General features: G+C 31.8%; 1 protein-coding gene and 1 long non-coding RNA gene across 3 annotated transcripts in view; one reads left to right on the plus strand and one right to left on the minus strand.

Moving 5' to 3' along the window:
* LOC111632767 (proteasome subunit beta type-2-like) overlaps window positions 1-19,029 on the plus strand; it is a 31,002-nt gene extending 11,973 nt beyond the window's left edge. Inside the window, exons 2-5 of the mRNA XM_023377288.1 lie at window positions 6,741-6,863; window positions 14,056-14,126; window positions 15,951-16,110; window positions 18,806-19,029. Coding sequence (XP_023233056.1) covers window positions 6,741-6,863; window positions 14,056-14,126; window positions 15,951-16,110; window positions 18,806-18,948 — 497 coding nt within the window. The 3' untranslated portion in view covers window positions 18,949-19,029. The remainder of the gene's footprint in view (window positions 1-6,740; window positions 6,864-14,055; window positions 14,127-15,950; window positions 16,111-18,805) is intronic.
* Window positions 19,030-19,539: 510 nt separating this feature from the next.
* On the minus strand, window positions 19,540-23,612 carry LOC111632769. 2 transcript variants are annotated; one of them, XR_002757924.1, is made up of 3 exons: window positions 23,494-23,612; window positions 22,077-23,030; window positions 19,540-19,825 (listed from the first exon to the last, which is right to left on the minus strand). It is a non-coding gene; the product is annotated as an uncharacterized LOC111632769 (long non-coding RNA). The 2 variants fall into 2 exon arrangements; XR_002757925.1 differs by lacking the exon at window positions 23,494-23,612 and having other exon boundaries at window positions 22,077-22,177; window positions 22,245-23,270.
* Window positions 23,613-24,295: the final 683 nt, after the last annotated feature.

The raw sequence follows: 24,295 nt of genomic DNA on the forward strand, positions 1-24,295 counted from the left end.
ACTACTACTGACCAACGCTAACAGACTACCTATTGTTTAAAAGGCCCTCTGGTGGCGCAAGAAGACGGATTTTATAAAATAAAATGCAGTTGAAACTGCATTTTTATGAATAAAAATTTGACAAACAATTTATCATTTTATGACGAGTAAAATTTTTTCGTCGCGTTCGCGGCTTTTAAGTAATGCGTAAACCTTCGAGGCGCGAGGCCCTTCGAACCGCGAGGCATAGGCGGTGGCCCACGTCATCCATGCCTTACGCCGCCCTTGGTCATAGAAATGATATAATTTGAATATAAATTATTTATAAATACATATGTCAAGTTATATTTTTATTAATACGTAAAATATATTTAAGAGTTTACGACCACTGTGCTGGATGAGACGTTGTTGAAACAAAAAAAGTTATGCATTCCATCATGTACATAAACTGTCGTAATTCGCCAATTGCAAATCAGCAAATTCGTAAAATTTTTGTTTATTTTTAACAATCCGGATAATGGAGGTTCTACTGTATTTTTTTTTTCTATATATATATTCAAGAGCGTGTGTCATCTCAAATTTGCTCACAGATTTTAATTAACTAAAATATCAAAATTTTCAAATTATTTTGTGCTTTTTGGGTTTATTTTAACAAAAACCAATAGGACAAGGAAGAAAAAAATTGCATTAACTTTCTTATCAACCAGGCCGTCATTGCTTTTAGACTTTAGTCCTTATGATTTTCGCTGTGTTTTCTTTTTATAGATTAATTTAATTAATCTTTGCATTTAGTAAACTTTATTTAAACATTTTTAGGTGTTATTAAACTTACCTATGAATGATTACTTCATGTATAAAAATGATGAATGAAATATGGTGGTATCTTGGTATTCAAACATAAATTCTAGAAAAAGTCACTTGATACTCGACTAAACAAATGCAATCCACTAGAACAAATTTTTTATTAATAACATATTTTTATTTTGTCGTCCATAAAAAAATTTTATGATAAAAATAAAAAATATGAAAAATGTTGCTGTTACTTCTGGTTACAATCAGCAAAAAAGCTGAGATGACAGCAATACTTTGTTAAAAAGAAAGCTTCCTTCTTTAACTAAAATTAATATTAATGTGTAATAGTAATACAATACTTTGTGATGGCTAATTAATTATTGGTTGGAAATAAATTAGCAATTGCTTCAATAAACATATTTCTCTTAGTGATGAAAAAGAATTATACACTTTTGCTAACTTCTGAAATTTAACTCTATATTTTGCATTAGTCCTTTGTTTCATATATCATGGATTTGCATAAAACATCACTTTTTTGGAATGTAATTACCGTGTTATATGGGGGATGCCTATAATTATTTTTTTAATCTAATAAATTAATGTTGAAAACCTTAAAATGTATATGTAAAGTAAAACAGTTGAGTAGCTAAATAGTCAAATAGTAGTCAAAAATAGACTGAACTTTTATTATATTAATAGTACAAATATTTACAAAAGACATAATCAAAGTAAGCTGCTTCCATTTCTGCCATTGTTCATACTACTTGTTAAAACAATTATAGGAGTGGAAAGAGTTATGGAAATGAAAAGATGAAAGGTAACTATGGGCTTTTTTCACTGCAGCTTCAAGATTCAGCTTCCATTACTTGTTCTTGGTTAATAAATACCAAGAAGGATCTAACCATACTTCTTCAATCTCTTTTGCTCTTGATTTTGACTCCAAAAACTTTTTCTGTTTCTTAAAATGGAGTTGAAGGATACATATTTCAATCAACAACAGAGGCCATCTTGCAATTACATGACTAAACATGAACTAGTCAATTTCATGATAAACTGGTAGGATATAACATTGAACTAAGTTCATATTATAGTCATAGGTTTGGTCTGCAACCATGCAGTCATTGATTCAGTGTCATTCTACATCATACTCTTCAATGTAAAACAGGCACTTTCTTCAACAACTGTTAGATCCAACATTGTGGATTTTTCATATGCTATGAAATAGTTATCCTACTTCAGTTAAAGATTGCAATTTTAAGACAAAGTTTTTGATTATCATGCATATTATAATGCTCTTATCATCCTAATTACTTCATTAAACTATTAAAATATACATATGTGTATAAAATATCTTTAGCAATGCATACATTGTTTATTAATTAATTCTTTTCTGATAAAAAAAATACTTGCAAGAGGTTGTAGCATGAAACTATAAATAACATATTGTAATGTAATTGCTGTTTTTGTCATTTCATCATTAAACTCTATTAAGTAATAGTTTCTAGAGTGTAAGAGGAAGTGTTTATTGGTTCTTTAGAACTATGCCACAAGTGATGTCATAAGCTACAAAATTGCTGAAGGAAAATAGAAATCTATTCTGATGTCACATTGAAAGTAACAGTATCAACTAGTTTGCTCTGGGCTTAAGTTTCTATATATTGTATAATAAAACCATGGCAAAAGTTTGATTTATTTCCAAATTTTCTATGTATGTTTACCTCTTAAATATCATTGAAAGAGCATAGTGCATATAACATTATATGCAATATGGAAACGTGGAGGGCTTATTTTAAAAGATTTGATTGGAGGAGATTTCTTATAAAAGTTGATAGGTCATCTCTAAACATCTGCTAACTAGTAACTAACTCATTTCAACTTAAGTATAATTCAACTTAGCTCAGTTCTTGACCTTTTACGAGGCAAGTTCAGACTTATGGTATCTTGTCATATAGTTCAGTGTAAGCTCCTCAAGACATCAGCTCATCTCACACATGGAAGATTTCAAGTCATCTAGGTAATATAATTATGTAAACTCTCTCTCTCAGCACATAACGATTTAGTTAGTGAGGTATTAGTTTGAGTTCCCTGTTTAAAAGGAAGAATTGTAATTAGATATTTCATTATCATTTTAATATGTTTTAGTCATTTTGATTTAGTTCCCATTATAATTGTATAAATATCTCATACCTTGGAAATAATTTGATACAACAGNGAGGCAAGTTCAGACTTTTGGTATCTTGTCATATAGTTCAGTGTAAGCTCCTCAAGACATCAGCTCATTTCTCACATGGAAGACTTCAACAAAGAAAGTTAAGTAGGGCTGTCTTATTTAGCAGAAGACTTAGCCCTGTTTTGAAGTTGAAAGAAGAGTTTAGTAAAGTAAGAAAAAGATGGAAGATGAAAGATAAAAGGATAGGACAGTGTGAAAAAGAGAGTACCATGGCACCCCCATGGAACCCCAGGGGCATCTGCTTCGGCATTTATTTAAACAACATATGTACAAAAGTATAAAATACAGAGTGACAAATATATACATAATACAAAAGTGCAGAGTAACAATTTCCATGTGTCATTGCAACTTGCAATGACATTAAAGACAAGATGGCATTTTTAAACCATACAGCAAATACATACTTTCCAATAAAAATTTTACATAGATTTAGTATTACTTTTGCCTTTTCCAGAGGAATATCTGGATTACAATTGATGAAATTGCTTATTTCCGTCAGTTGCAAAAGTTTAACCATTTAATATTTTTGATGATTCCAAATGGGTTACGTAAGAGTTAACTTAATTAAATGAAGGTTTTGTTAAATTAAACAATGAATTTAGCAATAAAAAATATTATACAATGTATTTAGGAAAGAATTGAGCCGTTTACCCTGTTTGTGTACCAAACATTGTACAATTAAGAATGGAGGGTATTAGCTGCCGTTAAACATATTTACATCTATATACCAATACAGTTTTTATGAAAATTATGTACACTAATTACAACCTTAGTCGGCATTTAATTAACAATGACCTCAACACAAAGAATAGTCATTAGAGATTCAAATGTTGGAAATTTGTTACAGTTGAATATACAAATTAGCATTAATAACACAATAATTTTTAATTAGTCTGTGTTTGAACCCTCTTCTTCTGTTGAAGTCTCGCTGTCTTCATCTATCTCTTCCTCTGTTTCACTGTTGTCAGTTGAATTTCCATCAGTCTCTTCATCTTGTGTTGTTGCGTTGTAGACTTGTTTTTTAACTTTTTTATTTGAATAGTGTCAGGGAGAAGAGCTTTAGTTTTTTCGATAAATTGCTCGAAACTCACCCATAGTTGCTTTTGGTTGAAAATGTCTTTGGGGTCAGGTGGCCACATGGAAGACTGCAAGCCATCTAGGTCAGCGGTCCCCAACCTTTTTATTGCCATGGACCGGTCAACGTTTGATAATTTCACCACAGCCCACTGAGAGGGGAACGTTGATTGATTGTAGTTTAGATTGATTTAATTTAATAATTTTAATTTAATTGTATTTAAACATGCCTTCAAAATAAAATACAGTTACACCAAAGAATGAATATAATGTGATTTAACATATTAACATACTACAATGCTAAATCAATGAGAACACTGGGCTTGTTTCTTTGCAACAAGACAGTTCCATCTGGGGGTAGTAGGAGACAATGACACCCGAAGTGTGTTTTTTATGACCAGTTTATTCCATTGTTCTGTCGTTCGTTAAAAGTCGCACAAACTCGAGAGAAATACACCATAGTAAATAAAATGGAAATAATTTAATGTTCCTTGGGCGGCCTGGGGGTTGGGGGCCACTGATCTGGGTAATATAATTATGTAAACTCTCTCTCTCAGCACATAATGATTTAGTTAGTGAGGTATTAGTTTGAGTTCCCTGTTTAAAAGGAAGAATTGTAATTAGATATTTCATTATCATTTTAATATGTTTTAGTCATTTTGATTTAGTTCCCATTATAATTGTATAAATATCTCATACCTTGGAAATAATTTGATACAACAGCTTACAAATTGTTTGCATATATAGAGCTTTGATAAATAGAGCAATCTGACATTCCTCTTTAGTTAAAACAGAGATGATAGATATACTGGTCCTTGCACTGCCAATAGCTGTAATGCTATTATTCTGGTTTAATAAATATTTCTGCCACTTCGAGTGCTTCAATCACACACAGTCCTAAGTTTAGCTGGAGCATAGGGAGAGTCAGCTGTAAACATTTGAAATTCTTTTAATATATGAAATTTTCTAGTTTTTAACTTAAATATTTCTTTTGTCTTTTTTAAAGGACTGCTTATAAATACTATTTTAATCCAGTTATGAACATTATTTATTCGTAAATGTCATTAATATTTATATTTGTATTAACTGTCACTTTCACGATTTTTGACTTTAAATTGATTAAACTGTTTGCTTTTTGTGTACAATTTGTGTTCATTTTAAAATACTTTTCAGAGTTTTTGTTAAGGGGAAGAAAACATGGTTAAAAGATTTATAGTTAAGCTTGTATGTACATTATTAATGTGGGATGTCTTTGGGATTCCTGAGAACTCTCTAAATCAGGAGGAAAAGGGAATGATGAGAATTATATACATTTAATTATGGAAATGTTAAACCATGAGTTAAGATAGAATAGATTTAAAGTGTTACAAAAAAAGAGATTTAGGATTTAGGGTGTTTATCAAGGATTTAGGATTGGAGTTTATCAAGGTTAAGCCCATGTTTTTTTTTTTTTTTTTAATATTAGGTGAATTATTGTAGTTTGCAGTGAGAAAAAAAGCTATATGTTATATGTTATTCACAGTTTATATTGTGTTTATTAATGAGATAGAGATTAAAGTTGAGCCAAAAAAGTTAGGAACAGCTTAGAGAGGTTAAAAGCCAGTAGATTTAGTTCTTGGATTTCAAATATAGGCTGTTAGAGGAAACAGAGGAAATTCCAACTATTTAGACAACATATTTACAGACACATAATAACTTAGATATGATTAGGGGATGATGAGTTAGAGGTTGCCAACTAAAATAGGTAAATGTAGGGTGGCAAGAGTTCATACAATATTATTAGATATTGACAGTGATAGTGATTAATGATGACATGGAGGCTAAAAGAAAGACATGTTAGTGATATTTTAAACCTATATAAATAAAGGACAGGTTAGTAGGCCATCAATAAATCTTTGTTCATATTCTACTTTTGATAGTGCAGAATATATAAATTACCAAACTATGTAGATCCAATGTGAGTGTCATAAGAAATGTAATTTCTTGTGTCAAAAATACAAAACAATTTCATCCCAAATACTATTTCTCATTATACCAAATAAAGTAAAATTGTATAGCACACTTTATGTATTAAAAAATAAATTGCCTTTGTCTGGATAAATTTCTATGGCTATTTAAATGTATCAGAGGATTTTCCTATGGTTTTCCTAATTATATTATCATACATATGCAATAAAACAAAACAGTAAAATGCAAATATATTTACTTATTTTACCATTACCTATTTATTAAACAGATATATTATACAAGAACATTCTTGTCTAACAGGGACTCTCACACCAGCTATTGGCAACATGAGGCATTATATGTACTTAAGTGCAAGGACCAGTATATCTAACAACTCTGACTAAAGATAGGAATGAAAAATTTATATTTATAAACACAATTGCAGTAACATAGTATACCAACAGAAACCATAAGTGGTCTTATCAAATCTTCATTAAACAGGCAAGAAGAGCCAAAAATATTTTTGATAAATAAGTTTGATTATCTTAAGAAACAGTCATTGGTCTCTCTCATGTAAAGATAAAAATATGTTGTAATATATATTTTTGTATTTTTATTATACTTATATTAATATACTTCATTTCATTAATACTTTTGATAAGATTTCTTTGTAAAATATATAATTACTAAATTTTTATTGTGTTTTAACCTTTTTCAGATGACAATAAACAATATCCTTTGAGTGATCACTTATTAATGGCTGTAAGTGGGGAACCAGGTGATACAGTTCAGTTTGCTGAATTTATTGCAAAGAATATTCAATTGTATAAACTTCGAAATGGTAAGAAATGTGATGTTTTAATAATATACCATATTTACTCGCATATAAGACAACCTCGCATGTAGGACGAGGTGTGACTTTAAAGATCAAAATAAAGAAAATTAGATTTCAAGGTGTGCCATCCATGAAAGCTGTGGAAGCACCGCTTCCCTTGTATTTTCTAAAATATAAATACATATTGTGTGATTATTCTCATATTTTAACATACTTTGAATTAATTAAAATTAATATTCTGTTATAACCACATTATGTATATTATTACAAATTTCTATACTATGTGCAAAAATGACAAGATTGCTATTGTATATTCAAATATAAATTCATATATGCATAGTGCCAATGTAAGCACCATGTTTTCGAATATTGGACAGATTCCACAGCAAAAATATTTGAATGGTGTAAAGCAGCCAGATTACAGGCACTCCTGAATGCACTTCACAGAGCACCAACCTCTCGTGGTTTAGCTGGTGGATGCTATATGCCAAAATATTGTATAACGCTTCCAATGAAGTTATCCAAGGCCGTCATAGCTTTCCTATCATCAAATGTCACCGCATGCCACTGTTAGGTTTATTAATATAATTCTAATTTTATTTTGTTTGATCACAAATAAAATATTTTCAAATGTATGTATTGCACATATTGTCTTGCAAAAATTACTGGCATTTTAAACTTTAAAGAAAAATCTTGTAAAATCAATTACAGTAGAGCATCGTTTATCTGAAAGCTGGTTATCCGAAACGTCCGCTATCCGAAAGAATTCCAGTCGGCAAATTTAAATTTTCGCCAGTGCTGCGGCGCTGCAATCTTTGGCTATTTCTCGGGCTACTCAAATATTTTACATTTTTTATACTAAATTAACGTCTGAAGTATAATTTTTTATTGTTTTTATATTTTTCAATAAANCGCGAATGCTCGTGTAAACGCGCGCCATCTATCGTAGGATAAATGTACTTCGCGGGAGTGTATTAAAAAACTTCCCAAAGTTTCATGGCAATCGGATAAACGGTGTGGTAATGCATGAAGGACACACACACAGACACACATACATTCATTTTTATATATATAGATAACATAATTACAGTAAATTCCCGATTATCCTGCTAATGGTGGGGAGAGGTGGCATGGATAATCCGAACTATAATTGTTTATTTCTAAAATACAACATATTATACATTTCTAAGGCAGACAATTATTTGAACATGTTTAATGTTCATTATTATTAAGAAAATCTGTGATTTTGGTTTGTTTGCAGGAATCTTTTAATGATTTTTTAATATCAGTTCAAATTTTTTAAGAGCTATTATGTCATTATATTTGAAATCCCCATTTGTCGATCCACTCCAACAAAATGTCAACAGAATTCAGGGCTGTGTTGTGACTAATGCGATTGATAATTTCTTCTTCTCCACTCTCAGCTTCATTCTCTTGCTCTTCTGGTTGAATGATATTGGAAATAATGTTGGCGTCACTTATTATTTGAAAACCTCCATCACATGAATCATGTTCTAACCACTCCTCATTATTTTCTCTATCAACATATTCAAAGCCATGTGAATTTGCACTTAACCCACTTATTTCAGATACTATTTCACTTGTCTCGGGCTCAATAGAATCCAAAAAGTCGCCTTCTACATTTGGTAGAATTTTCCTCCACGAATGAACGAGTGTTATTAGCTTTATTTTGTTCCAAGATTGAATTACACCATGTATTGCATCCAGTATTGTCATTTTTTTCCAAAATTTAATCAAATCATCACCTTCATTATAAAGGCTTTTAATAAGGTCATTGTGATAATGTTGTTTCATTAATGAGATAATCCCTTGATCCATGGGTTGAATTAAAGATGTAACATTAGCTGGTAAAAATTTTGCAACCATAAAGCCATTGTCCGTTTTCAATATGCTTTCATTTGGATGAGATGGAGCATTATCTAATAACAGCACTGCTTTCTGTGGTAATCCCTTACTTTTCAAAAAAATCTCTCACTTCTGGAACCCATTTAGTTTTGGACCAATCTTCAAAGATCCTTTTATTCATCCATGCTCCATTCTGGTTGTAATTATTAACAGGAAGATTTCTTATTACTGTTCCTTTAAATGGTCTTGGTTTTTTTACTTTCCCAATCACCAAAAGTTTCATTTTATGTGTTCCAGAAGCGTTGCCGCAACATGTGATTGTGATACGTTCTTTTGATGATTTATGACCTGGGGTGGTTTTTTTTTTTTTTAGACAATGCAAGTGTCTTACTAGGCACACATTTTCAGTATAAGCCTGTCTCATCAGCATTATATATTTGATTGAGTTGCAATTCTTCTGATTGTAAATATTTTTCAAATTCGATGCAGAATTTATCAGCGGCTTCAACATCTCCACTGAGGCGCTCTCCTTGCATCATAAGTTCCCAAATACCATGTCATTGCTTAAATCTGGTAAGCCATCCAGATGAGACATTGAAGTTGCCATTTAACTCTAATGCATCATGGAAAACTTTAACTTTATGTGTACACATTGGACCGTTAATAGGTATTCCTTCTGATAATTTTTGTTTAAACCAGTGTTTCTCAACCTCTAACGAATCGTCGCCCCCTTCAATAAAACCGTTACTTAGTATCGCCCCCTTCAATAAAACCGTTACGTAGTATCGCCCCCTTCACTTCAAAATTCCGATGCCGAGGGCCAAGGCTAACGCCAAATTCGTACTACATTGAATAGACTATTGACTAGTATAATGTTATTTGTTTAATTATTGCACGATATAATGAATAAAATATCTAATTATTCTTAATATAATGTTTTACTATATCGCCCAGAAAATTGTTTTTCGCCCCCCCCCCAAATATAAATTGTTACAAATCGTCCCCTCAACATGGAAAAAACACCCACATGGGGGCGATATAGCCCCCGTTGAGAAACACTGGTTTAAACCATTTAAGCATGGCTGAATACAAATTTTCATATAATGACATTTTCATGGTTTTTCGATTTGAAGGACCTGCATTACTGTCACAATCTCTTGTAAACTCCTCCAATTTTCTGTTTTGTTTAATTATATCGCAAACCATTTGGATACCATCTCCATATTCTTCAGAAAGCTTCAATGTAGATTCACCTTTTCCAAATTTTTCAATTAGCATTAATTTCTGTTTTATAGTAAGACTTTCTTTCAATTATTAGGCATTTTAAGGGTACTTATCTGAAAATTTAAAAAAAAAAAAATCTTATTTTACACTAAAAGTACAGTATTTGTGGGAGAGTTATTTGAAAAAAGTATTATGTATAATATGTATTATACATGCGTACATATAATCAAATCTTAAATTGTAATACATATTATAACATGCAACTAAAGGAAACTTTTTATAAATACACTCACTATTGTTTTCTCCTCTGAAAAGAAATGCCTGGTGCGAAAGAAGCGGCCTAACTGAAACCAGCCCATCTAACTCCATACAACCCTCTTCAAACATCTAAATACGAACACATGCACACTTATAGGATGTGTAAACATGAAAGCAAGCAACTATTTAAAAAATACATACACATATAATTATTATTATTTTTAAAATTTAAATTCATGAAACAGTCTTAAAGTAATATTTCAATAAGTGAATATGTTTTAAATAAAAAAATTAACATACTTTTAATATGTGTGCTTGTTTATTATAAGCAATTACAATGACAAAATTTTATTTCATTTTAATTAGACATTACAAAAACCTGCTTTCTACAATTTTTAANTTATAAATTTTTATTTGTTTAGTCAATAAACTACAAAAACAACCACTCTTACCTTTAAATGCAGTGCAAATTTTACTTTTTCTAACATTTTCGGTCATTTTAATGCTCTTCCTCAGGATAAAAACCAATTGCAATTTAAAAATAAGAAAAAACACGTGTTGGACTTACTAGGTAGAAGTCTGACACGTGCAATAAACAGTTGGGATTCTAAAGCATTAAAATTTCAAAATGCAAATTGTTTCAGAGGGCAGCTTTCGTTCTTTTTTTCAAATTATTTTGTGCTTTTTGAGTTTATTTTAACAAAACCCAATAGGACAAGGAAGAAAAAAATTGCATTAACTTTCCTATCAACCAGGCCGTCATTGCTTTTAGACTTTAGTCCTTACGATTTTCGTTGTGTTTTCTTTTTATAGATTAATCTTTGCATTTAGTTAACTTTATTTAAACATTTTTAGGTGTTGTTAAACTTTTTAATCATGTGTATCACTTACCTATGAATGATGACGAATGAAATATGGTGGTATCTTGGTATTCAAACATGAATTCTGGAAAAAGTCACTTGATACGCAACTAAACAAATGCAATCCACTAGAACAAATTTTTGATTAATAACATATTTTTATTTTGTTGTCCATAAAAAATTTTTATGATAAAAATAAAAAATATGAAAAATGTTGCTGATACTTATGGTTACGATCAGCAAAAAAGCTGAGATGATGACAATACTTTGTTAAAAAGAAAGCTACCTTCTNTGATTATTCTCATATTTTAACATACTTTGAATTAATTAAAATTAATATTCTGTTATAACCACATTATGTATATTATTACAAATTTCTATACTATGTGAAAAAAATGACAAGATTGCTATTGTATATTCAAATATAAATTCATATATGCGTAGTGCCAATGTAAGCACCATAATTTCGAATATTGGACAGATTCCACAGCAAAAATATTTGAATGGTGTAAAGCAACCAGATTACAGGCATTCCTGCATGCACTTTACAGAGCACCAACCTCTTGCGGTTTAGCTGGTGGATGCTACATGCCAAAATATTGTATAACACTTCCAATGATTTTATCTAGGGCCGTCATAGCTTCCCTATCATCAAATGTCACCGCATGCCACTGTTAAGTTTATTAATATAATTCTAATTTTATTTTGTTTGATCACAAATAAAATATTATCAAATGCATGTAATTGCACACATTGTCTCGCAAAAATTACTCGCATTTTAAACTTTAAGGAAAAATCTTGTAAAATTGATTACATAATTTGTTCATGTAAAGCTAGACAATTGGAAACCTTTTTTGCCAATACTTAACAGTCGAATCCACTCTCCATAGATTACACTTATGAGTTTCTCCAAATTCTGATTTCTGAATAATCATCTGTTTTCATCTGAGAATGGATTAAAACTTATATCGGGCTGCAGTGTGATTTTGGAATTCAATTCAAAAGCTTTGCTTTTCCTATTGCTATTCATCTTTACTCCTGACAATACACAAGAACGATTGAAACAATTCAGATAAAATACTTTTGTTTTTAAACACCAGAGGATGAGCATTCAGTAAAAAATGTGAATACATGGTTCACAAAAATTATTGCATAAACACAAAATCCTTCGCTCTTGCTTATAGGATGACCTAGGTTATTGAAGCAGTAAAATATTAATAAAACCTCGTCTTATATGCGAGTAAATATGGAATTAAGTGTAGTCTCTATATGAATTATCTGAGCCTGTATTTAATATTATAAAATAGCATCTACAGAAACATTTGTAAATCTAAGTGNTTAATGATACAATAGTCTTCGTTAGGCTTAACATCGACGAAAATTCAACGCGAAGCGACACGCAACGGAGAGAAATTTCAACACAGGATAAATTAATATATTTTTTCGTACATGATTCGTTATCCGAAAAATAAGTTATCCGAACCACCCCAGTCCCCAATTGATTTGGATAAACGACACTCTACTGTACATAATTTGTTCATGTAAAGCTGGACAATTGGAAATCTATTTGCCAATACTTAACAGTCGAATCCACTCTTTGTAGATTGCACTTATGAGTTTCTACAAATTCTGATTTCTGAATAATCATCTGTTTTCACATGAGAATGGATTCAAACTTATATCGGGCTGCTGTGTGATTTTGGAATTCAATTCAAAAGCTTTGCTTTTCCTATTGCTATTCGTCTTTACTCCTGACAATACACAAGAACAATGAAACAATTCAGATAAAATACTTTTGTTTTTAAACACCAGAGGATGAGCATTCAGTAAAAAATGTGAATACATGGTTCACGAAAATTATTGCAAAAACGGAAAAATCCTTCGCTTGTGCGTATAGGATGACCTAGGTTATTGAAGCAGTAAAATATTAATAAAACCTCGTCTTATATGCGAGTAAATATGGAATTAAGTGTAGTCTCTATATGAATTATTTGAACCTGTATTTAATATTATAAAATAGCATCTACAGAAACATTTGTAAATCTAAGTGTTATCTTTTGCTATAGAATTGTAATTTATACAAAATGTATCAATAGACTTCAAATATAGTCAGGTAACAAGAAGTGAAGTTATTCTTAAGTGATTTCAAATTATTGTTTGAATAATTTTCAATCAAATAGATTTTAGAATGGATGATCAGTAAAAGTTGGACTAGATTATTTGATTATATTTATTGTTGTCCGTGCTACATTTCCTGAAATTTTCTCATAATTATTGATTGCAGAAGAAATTTTTGAAGGCATTTAAATATGAAACTGGTGATAATTCTTATATTTTTGATATAAAAATAATTTACATTTGCAAAAAGAATTGCTAGCTATAAAAGTCCACCATAATAGTGAAATAATGTAAATATTGATGATTTAATTCTTTATATTTACTTTATTTTGCTATAAATGGAACTTTTTAAACATAATTTTACACTGAAATATAATTTAAATCTTATTTTTATGTCAAAAAATGAAAATTTGCCACAGATTCCATATTAAATGTTTTTATGAATTGTTTCTGTGACTAATGTATAAAAAAATTCCAGACATTTGTGTGGAAGCACTTGCATATAAATTGAAGCCTGTTGTAGTTTTTGAGCAACAAATCTATCTTCATTGGCATATAAATGATTGTAAATCATGCTCTATAGATCAACCACTATAGTATTCTTTATTAAATTTAAATTAATTTAGTTAAATTTAGTGGTCAACTAATTAAAATTTCAAAATATTTAATTGTTCAGCATCAAAATAAATTTGTTTTGAGGGAGAACAAAAGTGCACAAAATGTGTAGCAGTGCCAGAATGATATATTAAGGATGAATGTTGGATAATGTGTTATATTAATAGTTAAGATAAACAATTTATATTATAGATACCAATAAAACATGACACTATTTTTTGTGTAATGATTTTAGATTAACAATTTTTTTATTTTAGGTTATGAATTATCACCTTCAGCTGCTGCTAACTTTACTAGAAGATACTTGGCTGATTTCCTTCGAAGTAGAGTAAGTTATTTAAGATTTGTAAGCTGTGATCACATTCATTAGGCAATAATTTTCTGATTTTTCACAAGTAATTACATTGCACACGATTACTGTTCCTTGAATTTGATGCTTGTAAAGTATCTTCTCAGCACATACAAAATTTTGACATCATACTATACATTGTTTAGTTCCTTAACAGGGCTTCAAACTTTGCAATAGCATGTGCTAATATGAAACAAATAAATAACAAGAGGGCTGAAGTGTTTCTCAGAAGGACCAGAAAATGATTTTTATGTATTTTTTTAGGCATGGAATAAACCTGTGAAAACATTAAAATTGTGGGAGGTCATATAAACCTGAGAGAGACAAGCATTCAAAATTGTAGCAAGTGCAGATTGTGCATGTCGTCATGTCACATTTACCCGATAAACACCTGTGACATTATATTTTCTCTTGCAGCAGTTGTGACAATAAGGAAAATTTTACATGATTGCATGCATAACGTGATAATTTTCTGCAGCAGTTTTTGAGGGCCTAAAAAGAAGCAGAAAAAACTTTTTTGACCAAAATTTTTACATAGACAAATGGCAAGTAACACAAGAATATCATGGATCATAGCTAAGTACCTCAATATGGTGATAAAAAAAATAAGCAAAAAACTAATAAATGTGGAAAACTGCAACAACTGCTTCTGATCACAGGTTAAATTTGTGAAAATAAACTCAAATAAAGTGACAATTTTTGTGATAACTCAGGATGTATTTTCTTCATAATTGAACTTTAGACTATTTACAAAAATTAAATTGAATTTTCGAGTCTATCTTTTAATCCCTTATACATCACCACAGAAGTAACAGTTTTAAATTGCTTTGAAGAAAACACTTCTTAAACAAAGGTAAAAAATCAGTAGAAAACTCCACAATGTTAAAAGAGATCAAGTGCCAGCGTTTTCTTGTAGGTTCTCACACTTTTACATTAAAAACAAAGAATTCTTCTCACCATATTATTTTTATCCACTTTTAAACTGCTTCTGGCCCTCTAGTGGTAGATACGAGATATCTTCGTTATTTGCATATAGTTACAATTTTCATGATAACTCAGGATGTATTTTCTTCATAATTGAAGTTTAGACTATTTACAAAAATTAAATTAAATTTTCGAGTCTATCTATGGTGAAAAGAATTCTTTATGTTTTTAATGTAAAAGTGTGAGAACCTACAAGAAAAGGCTGGCACTTGATCTCTTTTAACATTGTGGAGTTTTCTACTGATTTTTTACCTTTGTTTAAGAAGTGTTTTCTTCAAAGCAATTTAAAACTGTTACTTCTGTGGTGATGTATAAGGGATTAAAAGATAGACTCGAAAATTCAATTTAATTTTTGTAAATAGTCTAAAGTTCAATTATGAAGAAAATACATCCTGAGTTATCACAAAAATTGTCACTTTATTTGAGTTTATTTTCACAAATTTAACCTGTGATCAGAAGCAGTTGTTGCAGTTTTCCACATTTATTAGTTTTTTGCTTNTTAAATAACTTTTATTTACAATATTGAAGATTAAATACAAAAATTTTTGAAGTCTTTTAAATGTCCATTTATAGTCATCAAAACATAATTGACTCTAGTGTAGCTGATCTTTCTTTTTAGGCTTGTCTCCACTTACACTTACGCGAATTGTTTAAAAAAAGTTCCTGTGACATTGGATAATTGTAAAATAAAGATTTATATTAGATACTGTAAAATTAGTAGAAAGTATCAGACACTGTAGATTGTACTCGTATAGTTATTATAAATATATTTTATCCGGGATTTTTTAATTTTTGTAACTTTCATATTTATTTTTGCAGTCTCCGTATCGTGTAAATCTGCTGTTGGCAGGATTTGATAGCACTGGACCAGATCTCTATTATATAGATTTTCTTGCAGCTATGGTAAAATTACCTTATGGAGCTCATGGATATGGATCTTTTTTTAATCTGAGTATTCTGGATCGCTATTACAGATCAGGTAAAAATGGCTTATCAAATTAAAGTAAGATATGTTTTAATCAATTATGACTATTATAGAGATCTTGCTAGCTTTTTTAAATCTGTAGTTTTTTGCTAATGTTGTCTTGAAAACTAGCAAAATTTAAAATTTTGTAGGAAAACAAGTAATGTAAAAAGCTTTCAACATAACAAAAATTGTAATTTCATTTTGATATCAGCCAGTACAAAATTAGAAATTACATAATTTACTCATAGTCATACTAAGATCACAATTGAAAGCATCTCTGTTTTTTCTAGCATCATACAGTAAAGGCAGCTTTGAAATCAAATTTTCTTTGAGGTGGACCATTGATTGATATATTCATCAAATTGCTAACATTTATTAGATCTAGTCTATTGCATATTGAGGTTTTAATGAGATTCATTTCACTAAAACCACATTCACGATCAACAGAAACTATGTCATCTGTGATCATTAATTGGTGGACACCTGAGAGACAGAGATCCTTGGTTGATGCTTCTCCAGGAACTTTGTCTAAGAACTCTTTACATGTGGGCCATTTATATTTTGCGGTGATTTCAGGTAGTCAATTTTATATATTACTTGAGTCTCAAAAGTTTCAAACTCTATGCTCTGTGCTGTGGCATTGCAATGTTTGGCTATATTTTGGGCTACTCCAATACTTTTTTTGTTGGTGTGTGTGTTTTAGCTGGCAGCACTGGCATTTTTGTGTGGTGTTTTTCTGAGGACTGTGTGTCATGCTGAATCAAAGGTTTTTGATAATAGATTAACTTCTAAAGTATATTTTTTTGGGTTTTTATATTTTTCAATATATTTATTTTGTTTGTAAAAAATAAAGAAATAATTTTTAACGATACAATAGCCACGATTATTATTTTAAAAAGTTTACGTTAGGCTTAACATCGACAAAACTTCAATGCGAAGCGACACTCAACGGAGAAAAAAATTTTAACATGGGATAAGTTAATATATTTTTTTGTACATAATCAGTCATCTGAAAAATAAGTTATCCGAACAACCTCAGTCCCCAATTGATTCGGTCGGATAAACGACACTCTACTGTACCTAATGTACGAAGAATGCACCATGCTTAGTATAAGGTGACCATATATCTAATTTAAATTAAATACTTATCTTCAGGATCTGTCAGCAAGTTTTTTCCTTTAGCTTTTGCACACCAGTTGCATTTGATTTTAATGACTGCTGTATTTGTTGAAGTAACAGCCTGCATCCATTTGTATTGTTGTTGCCAGTTACTTATCAATAAAGCGGATAGAAAAATAATCTCTGATGATTGTTTTGAACTTTTTCTGGACATCGGCACTTTCACTTTATACTGAGCAAGAAACACCTTCAGAAGCAGAAAAGTTAGCAATATTGTGGTTATTGCTGCTACCAGGAATAATTTTAGAGTCTGATTTCCATTTCATAAACTTGTCTATTGTATAAATCATCTTTGTGAAACAGAATGTGCACAGCAGTTCGAATTCGTTACTAGCTTGACGTCAAGATATCGTTTTGCAGCAATGTTGCCAACTTAATGAGAGAAAATTAAAATATCTGCATCTTGAAATTATTGGGGATGATGTTATTTCTATTGATATTATTCAAGAAAATATCTAGTAATAATAATAGTTATTATATTAATAATAATAATATTAAGTGTTTGTTTGTAGAGCTTCATTTGTTGTCTGTCTTTCTTGACAGATGCCAGTACTTTATAACACATTGTAATATTTATTATTTATGATTATTTGTTATAGTTATGTTGTTGATATTAATAGTAATGTTGTTAATTTTATTAATATAATATTCAAAGTGGAATTGTTCACCAGATAGTGCTATGTCATTCAGCATCACCATTTTTTATTTAGAATTAGTCTTATCTTATTTAAGAAACCAAATGAATATTAAAGTCTATATTACTCAGAAAAGACGGCAAAGATTCCTTATCTAGGACTCAAATGGCAGAAGCCTATATATTGTCATGGTCCGCCATATTATCCCAGTTGGGTCAATTTGATAAAAAGTAGCATTTGATGAGAACATAATATATTAACTAGATGGGATAAATACTGTACATTTCATTCTTTTTTCCATGTTACAGTAACGTATTAACAAGGGGGCTCTGACCGATCTGACTGGGACAAAAGACCAGACCATGGATTATGTAATTCCCTTCAAGCAAGCCTATCTAATAGATAATTTCACTTAAAATTATCGTACAGCCATCTCAGTTTGCTACACTTATGCCTTCTACCTGTAGATATATTAAAGCATTTTTGAAGTAATTCTGAAATGTACAAAATGCATTATTGTACAGGAAACTATCACGTTTGTCTAACAAGTATGAAATTTTCCTTTTTGCAAATTTTCCTTTTTGCAAATTTGCAGATGATGCTAAATTACACTGCTTTTTGCAGAAAAAGTGAAAAAACTACAGGTTGCAAGACCCCTACTATTATTTAAAACAGTGATGCTTTTTTTTTACAGTGAAACTGAATCATTGAATTTCTTTACAAAGTCAATAATTCAGCTTTCTGACTGACAGACTGCTTAAATATATTTTCTTTAATTTATTTTATATTTATTATTCATTTTGTCATCTCACAACTTTCAGAATAAATTCATTTTCATAATCTGGATTTTCAGTTTATACATATATATAATAAATTTGTAATTATATTTATAGATATGACAGAAGAGGAAGGTATGGCATTACTAAAAAAATGCGTTCAAGAGATTAAAGACAGATTTATAGTTTCTCTTTCAAGTTTTCATGTAAATAAGATTGATAAAAATGGTATTCATCATCTCTCTGATATTACTGTATAATACTGCTCTGTCATTAATATGAATATTCATTTAAAAAATTAACAGTGGTTAGTTTCAATTAATGTATATTTGTTTACATTAAACTTTTATAATATAAATTGTTTAAGATATTAATTTAATATTTTCCTTAACATGTAAAATTATTTGAAATTTTAAGATTAGAAGTCTTTGTCTGCCTCATATGCCAAATTGTTCATTGATAGCAAATTTGTATCTTGTTATTCTATTTGACATAAATGGGTTAACATAACAATAAAATTTTAATAATTCATACATGTATCATATATATTACATATATATATATATATATATATATAGCAAACATAGAGTTAAACAGACAACATATGGAATACATATACATTTCTGATCAGGATCAGAAATTCTTTTATAAGGTTGAAGATTGAACTCAATTCCTTTTTGAACAGCATTTTGTATCCACCAATATGCCAAAATTATTTTTAAAAATTTTAAATATAACAATACATAATGATAAATATTTTTTAACAATTTATATTTATTAATTAGACATACCCAGTGGTGATATTCAGTGGGTTCGCACAGGTTCGGCCGAACCCGCTGTTAACATTTTCAAAGTTTTCCGAACCCGTTGTTAAACACACGTAACATTTCTCAGCGGTTTTGTTTCTTTTAAAAAATATATTAAAATACACGTATTATACTCTGTAACACTACTAAACTAGAGCCTTATACTCTGTTCGCCTTGGTGCAACCTCCACCAACCGTTTCAATCTCGACTGAAACGAGGTTTAATCAGGATTGACTCAAGAGAGTTCTTGAAACTAGGTCCAGTCATACGAGAGATCCCACGCGCGCGAGAAAATACAAGATGGCTACTGTACACGTGTCCGGCTATCGACTGCAAAATAAAAAAGATATTGTATTTCAAGAGACGATGGCATCTGTCTATTATTATAATAATACCTAATGATAAAATAAATGATTTAGAAAAGTTTTTTCTTGAGAAAAAGTCATAAGGAAAGCAGTTAAACCTGCTTTTCCTGTGACTTTTTCTGATTAAAAAGAAACAATTTTTATGTTTACAAAATATTTTGAATAAAAAATATTAAAATATGTACAAAATAAACCATTTTAAACACTTTTTTTTTATTATTTATCAAAAGAAATATAGTTCTGGCATAAACAATGTTAAATTTTAAGTGACTTAATTTTGCGAATGCATCTTTTTTATTTATATGGGTATCTTAAGGTCAGTTTTTGCGTTAATGTTGCTAATGCACCATTTGAGCGAAAAAAAAATTGTTAAGGAAAAATTTTCTGTTAGCAAACCCTTTGTTAAATATTTCGAATATCACCACTGGACATACCCACTTTCTTCTATCTGCCCTTTGTTAATCTTGAACAAAGTTAGATAGATGAAAATTGAGACTAGCTTAGGGGAGGGAGACCCAGATTAACTACAAGAAGTCATGATTTTTAATTTAAAATTTTCTGAAGAATGGAGTTAGATGACCAACATCACTTCATTGCTATTAGGAGAAGTGTGATGTACTGTACAGGGACAAAGACCACTAAAATTCAGATCATATAGAGAAAGCTTAGGGACAGGAGACCCCAAATAACTATATGTGAGCTGGTCTGGATCAGAAGCCACATGATTTTTTTTTAATTAAAAGATGATTAAAATTTTTAGCTGAGTATTGTGACAATGGTATCACAATGTTACTGAATGTCATTTAGTAAAATCGTTATAAAAAGTTTTAATTAGCATAAATTTGAGCTTTTGTAACATTTTGAATAAAATGCCCTTTATAACCATAAAATGAAGCCGTAAAACTGAATTAGCTCCATGGGAAACCCCCGTGAACTTTGACTTATAGACCTATAGTTACGCCGATAACAAGAAAGGATTAAGTTTAAAATTTGAGCTTTCTGGACCCAGTGGTTTCTCTCTACGAGCGTCTGCAGTGCCAGATGAAGAAAAACGAGAGGACAATACAGCTTTTTTTGCGAATTTTTGCACTGTTTGAATGCTTACATGGCAGCAACTGCTTTATACAAAATCTTGAAATTTTGCACACTACCTAAGAAAATAATTTTACTTCGAACGAGATGAGATATTCGAAATTACCATAGGTGTTTGGGAGCGGAAAAATCGGAAACACTGATTCCTGTATGCATTATCAGTTAGTGACTTTTTTAGTAGCCGTCAGAGTCACTACCGGGACTTCTGACATAAGACACCAGATTATTGGATAAAATTTTATCCGTTATTATTAAATACAGAACGTCCTCCATATATGTCATACTTAAGTTCCTAAAACGCGTCGTGAACGAAATGGCGTAGTGTACATCGAATATCAATCTCTCACAGAAATAATATATTATGTGAGAGATATACATTGCCGACCAACTAAAAACAATTTGTGCGCAAATGTCTAGTGTACAATAAGTGTTTAAACGATTAATTTAAGACTTCAGTCTACCGCTCTGGCATCGAATTCGGGCTGTTGAAGAACCCAGGGTGGTCTGTACCTGATGTGTCAAGTCCCGTTCCGTGGATCTTAAGAAAGCAAAAAGATTAAGACAGTTCTCGACAAACAAAACAGAAACACCACTAGCTGCCATGTTGCAAGTATGATGAAATATACAATAAGCACAAAGATTTTTTAATGAGTTAGCAACACTGAAATACGAGCGAGATTTGTGCGCAGGTAATTTCTTATTACACTAAATTTAACAGAAAAATTCATCACAAAACCGATTATTGATGCTAATGTGTGAAATTCCGTTTAATCCATGCAAGATGTGTGATTACCAGCGCCCCTTCGGCCGCCAATTTAAAGTCTTTTAATCTTTAAAATTGGCGTTTCCACTTCCCGGGACGAGGACCCGGGGGTTGGATTTGTGGGAAGCGAGTGTTCCGGTTGTTTCATTGTGTCGAATTACACAGAACGGGGCGCTTGACGTGTAAGTGCGTGAGTGTGAGAATTCGATTAAAGGTTAAACGGTGTATATCTTCGTATGCAGTTATGTTGTGTCTGTGCGTATGTGTGTTTGTGCATCTTCGGCATGTTTAAAAACAGAAAAATAGTCAATTACGATATGAGAATAAGACGTGTTAAAAAATGAAACGAAAGAGTTCTTACCATCGGATATTTCGGAAAATATTCACTTGTACGATAAATGGCCACTTCGTTCTCTTCGTTGTAATGGTGGGGAGGAAGATTCTTCTCCCTCCGAAATGTTCCTACAAAACACAAAGACTGAGAAAGCGAGAAGTTCATTCATTTATTATCTAAGGTCAACATTATTACCTTTATCAGACAGCCTTTCTTCCCGAACAGTGTTATGAGAAGAGCGAACGACCTGACCTGGCTTAGCCTAGCCTAACCTAACGTTTCCTAACCGGAAGCTCAATCCTCGTAACAGCTGTTTGGGAAGAAAGATGAGCCGAATGTCGTGTCTGGTGAAGAAACGCGTCGCGTCCGGAGGGTCACAATCAGGAGTCAATCCGTTGTCGTCGACCGAGTGCCACGTTCGGGAGACAAGTCCGTGGGTCACGTCCGGGAAAAGGTGTCGAGTCCGGGTGAAAAGTGTCAATCCGGTAAAAATGTCGCATCCGGGTGAAGAAGAGGAAATCGAAGAGGATCGCCTAGGCCAAGGGAACCGCAGCAACAAAATCACGGACAGCACGGTCCCTCAACTTCGACGGCTCTCTCCTCCGACTCCTCTTCGGCAAGGCGGTGGCGTCGCCGTCGCGGACGAATGGGCAGAACGCGACTAACCAGAAACTGTCACTTCGGACGAGCCGTCACTTTCTACATCCTTCACAGCGAGGTCTGTGGCCGGATGACCCCCGAAGACCTTGGCCAAGTGCACTGGATCCAGGGTGTAACGTCGCATGATCCCGACTCCGGGAGGATGCCACGCCACGCGCACTTGGGGAAGGTCTTCTTCGCCCGCTGCCTATCGCTCCTCGAGCCCCCGTTCTTCCACCGTCTCTTCGGACGCGGTACGAGTCCAAAAGACTCGTTTCGCGCCGTCCGAGGAATTCCCTCCCTCCGCCGGAACTGCTCCAAAACCGCACTAACCTTTTCATCCTGTAAAAAAAAGAAAATTTGCAATTAGTCCAGTGAAAACGAAAGCTTCAATTAATAAAGCAAGACGCCTAAAGAGCTGAAAATGCTCACCACAAATGCCTTTTTAAATTTAAAACATTCGAATCGAAAAAGAAAACGGCTGACCATCGAACGATGTGCCGAGATGTCTTCTGGGTCCGATTCTCCAAGTATTAGAGAGGTTGCGGCCGACGTTTTCATCGCGAAAACGTGTACGTCGGACGTTCAGCGCCGCCTTCTTGTAAGCTTAGAAGTTTGACAATAGTGTTTGGAATGTCGAGCATGATTCCACTGACTATCCAAACACCATTGCCAAACTTCTAGGCTTACAGGAAGGTGGAGCTGAACGTCCGACGTACCCGTTTTCGCGATGAAAACGTCGGCCGCAACCTCTTTAATATTAAATATATTCTTACGTCTAGGGTCAAGATGGAGTAAGACTTACCTCAAAAATCTTTAATCTTCTTTAAAAAAGTCCGCAAACAGCAAAAAACAGCACATCCCACTCCAAGCAGAAACACAATCGAACTGCGAATCGTCACGTGTGACGTATTTCGAACAAACGTTAAAAGACGCGTCAACGATATTCGAATTACGTAAAAATTGGAATTAAAAATACGTAATCAATTTTATTTCTTTTAATGAATTAATTTATAAATTTTGCTTCAATCATTTTCTTGTGTTCGCAATTTGAGAAATAAACTACACAGGTCTACAAATAAACACTTTTTGTTTCCTTCGGAAACAAAACGTGCTGTTTCTTAATGATTGCGGCTTGGCTAATTTAAAAATGGTTATAAAAAATCAGAATTGGCTCAAGTTTACAAGGTATATCAGCGTTTAATAAATTGCATAATATACATCTGAATACATACACATAATGTAATTTTCATTAGAGTTGGAACACAAAAACCATCAGAACATTTTGATACATAAAATCTAAATAAACAGTGGAAGCATAAAATACCCAGAACATCACTCGCATGTATGACACTTATTTACAGACTTTTTTGAATCTGCAAGCGTTTCACATGTAATGTTCCAGCAGTAGTCTGCTAACATTGCCAGACTCTATTTCCCTTGGTATCACTTTTCCATACAAGCAATGTCTTGGTGAAAATGCTCCCCATGTTTGTCACTGACAGATCCACAGTTTTCAGGGAAAAGTCAATGTGAGGATGCAAAAAGTTCATTTGTGCATTTTCAATGACATGTTGCATCCCATTTTTCATAACACGACAGCGTGT

This window comes from Centruroides sculpturatus, unplaced genomic scaffold (genome assembly GCF_000671375.1).
Source record: "Centruroides sculpturatus isolate CEXI.00-Female unplaced genomic scaffold, Cexi_2.0 scaffold782, whole genome shotgun sequence".
NCBI lineage: Eukaryota > Metazoa > Arthropoda > Arachnida > Scorpiones > Buthidae > Centruroides > Centruroides sculpturatus.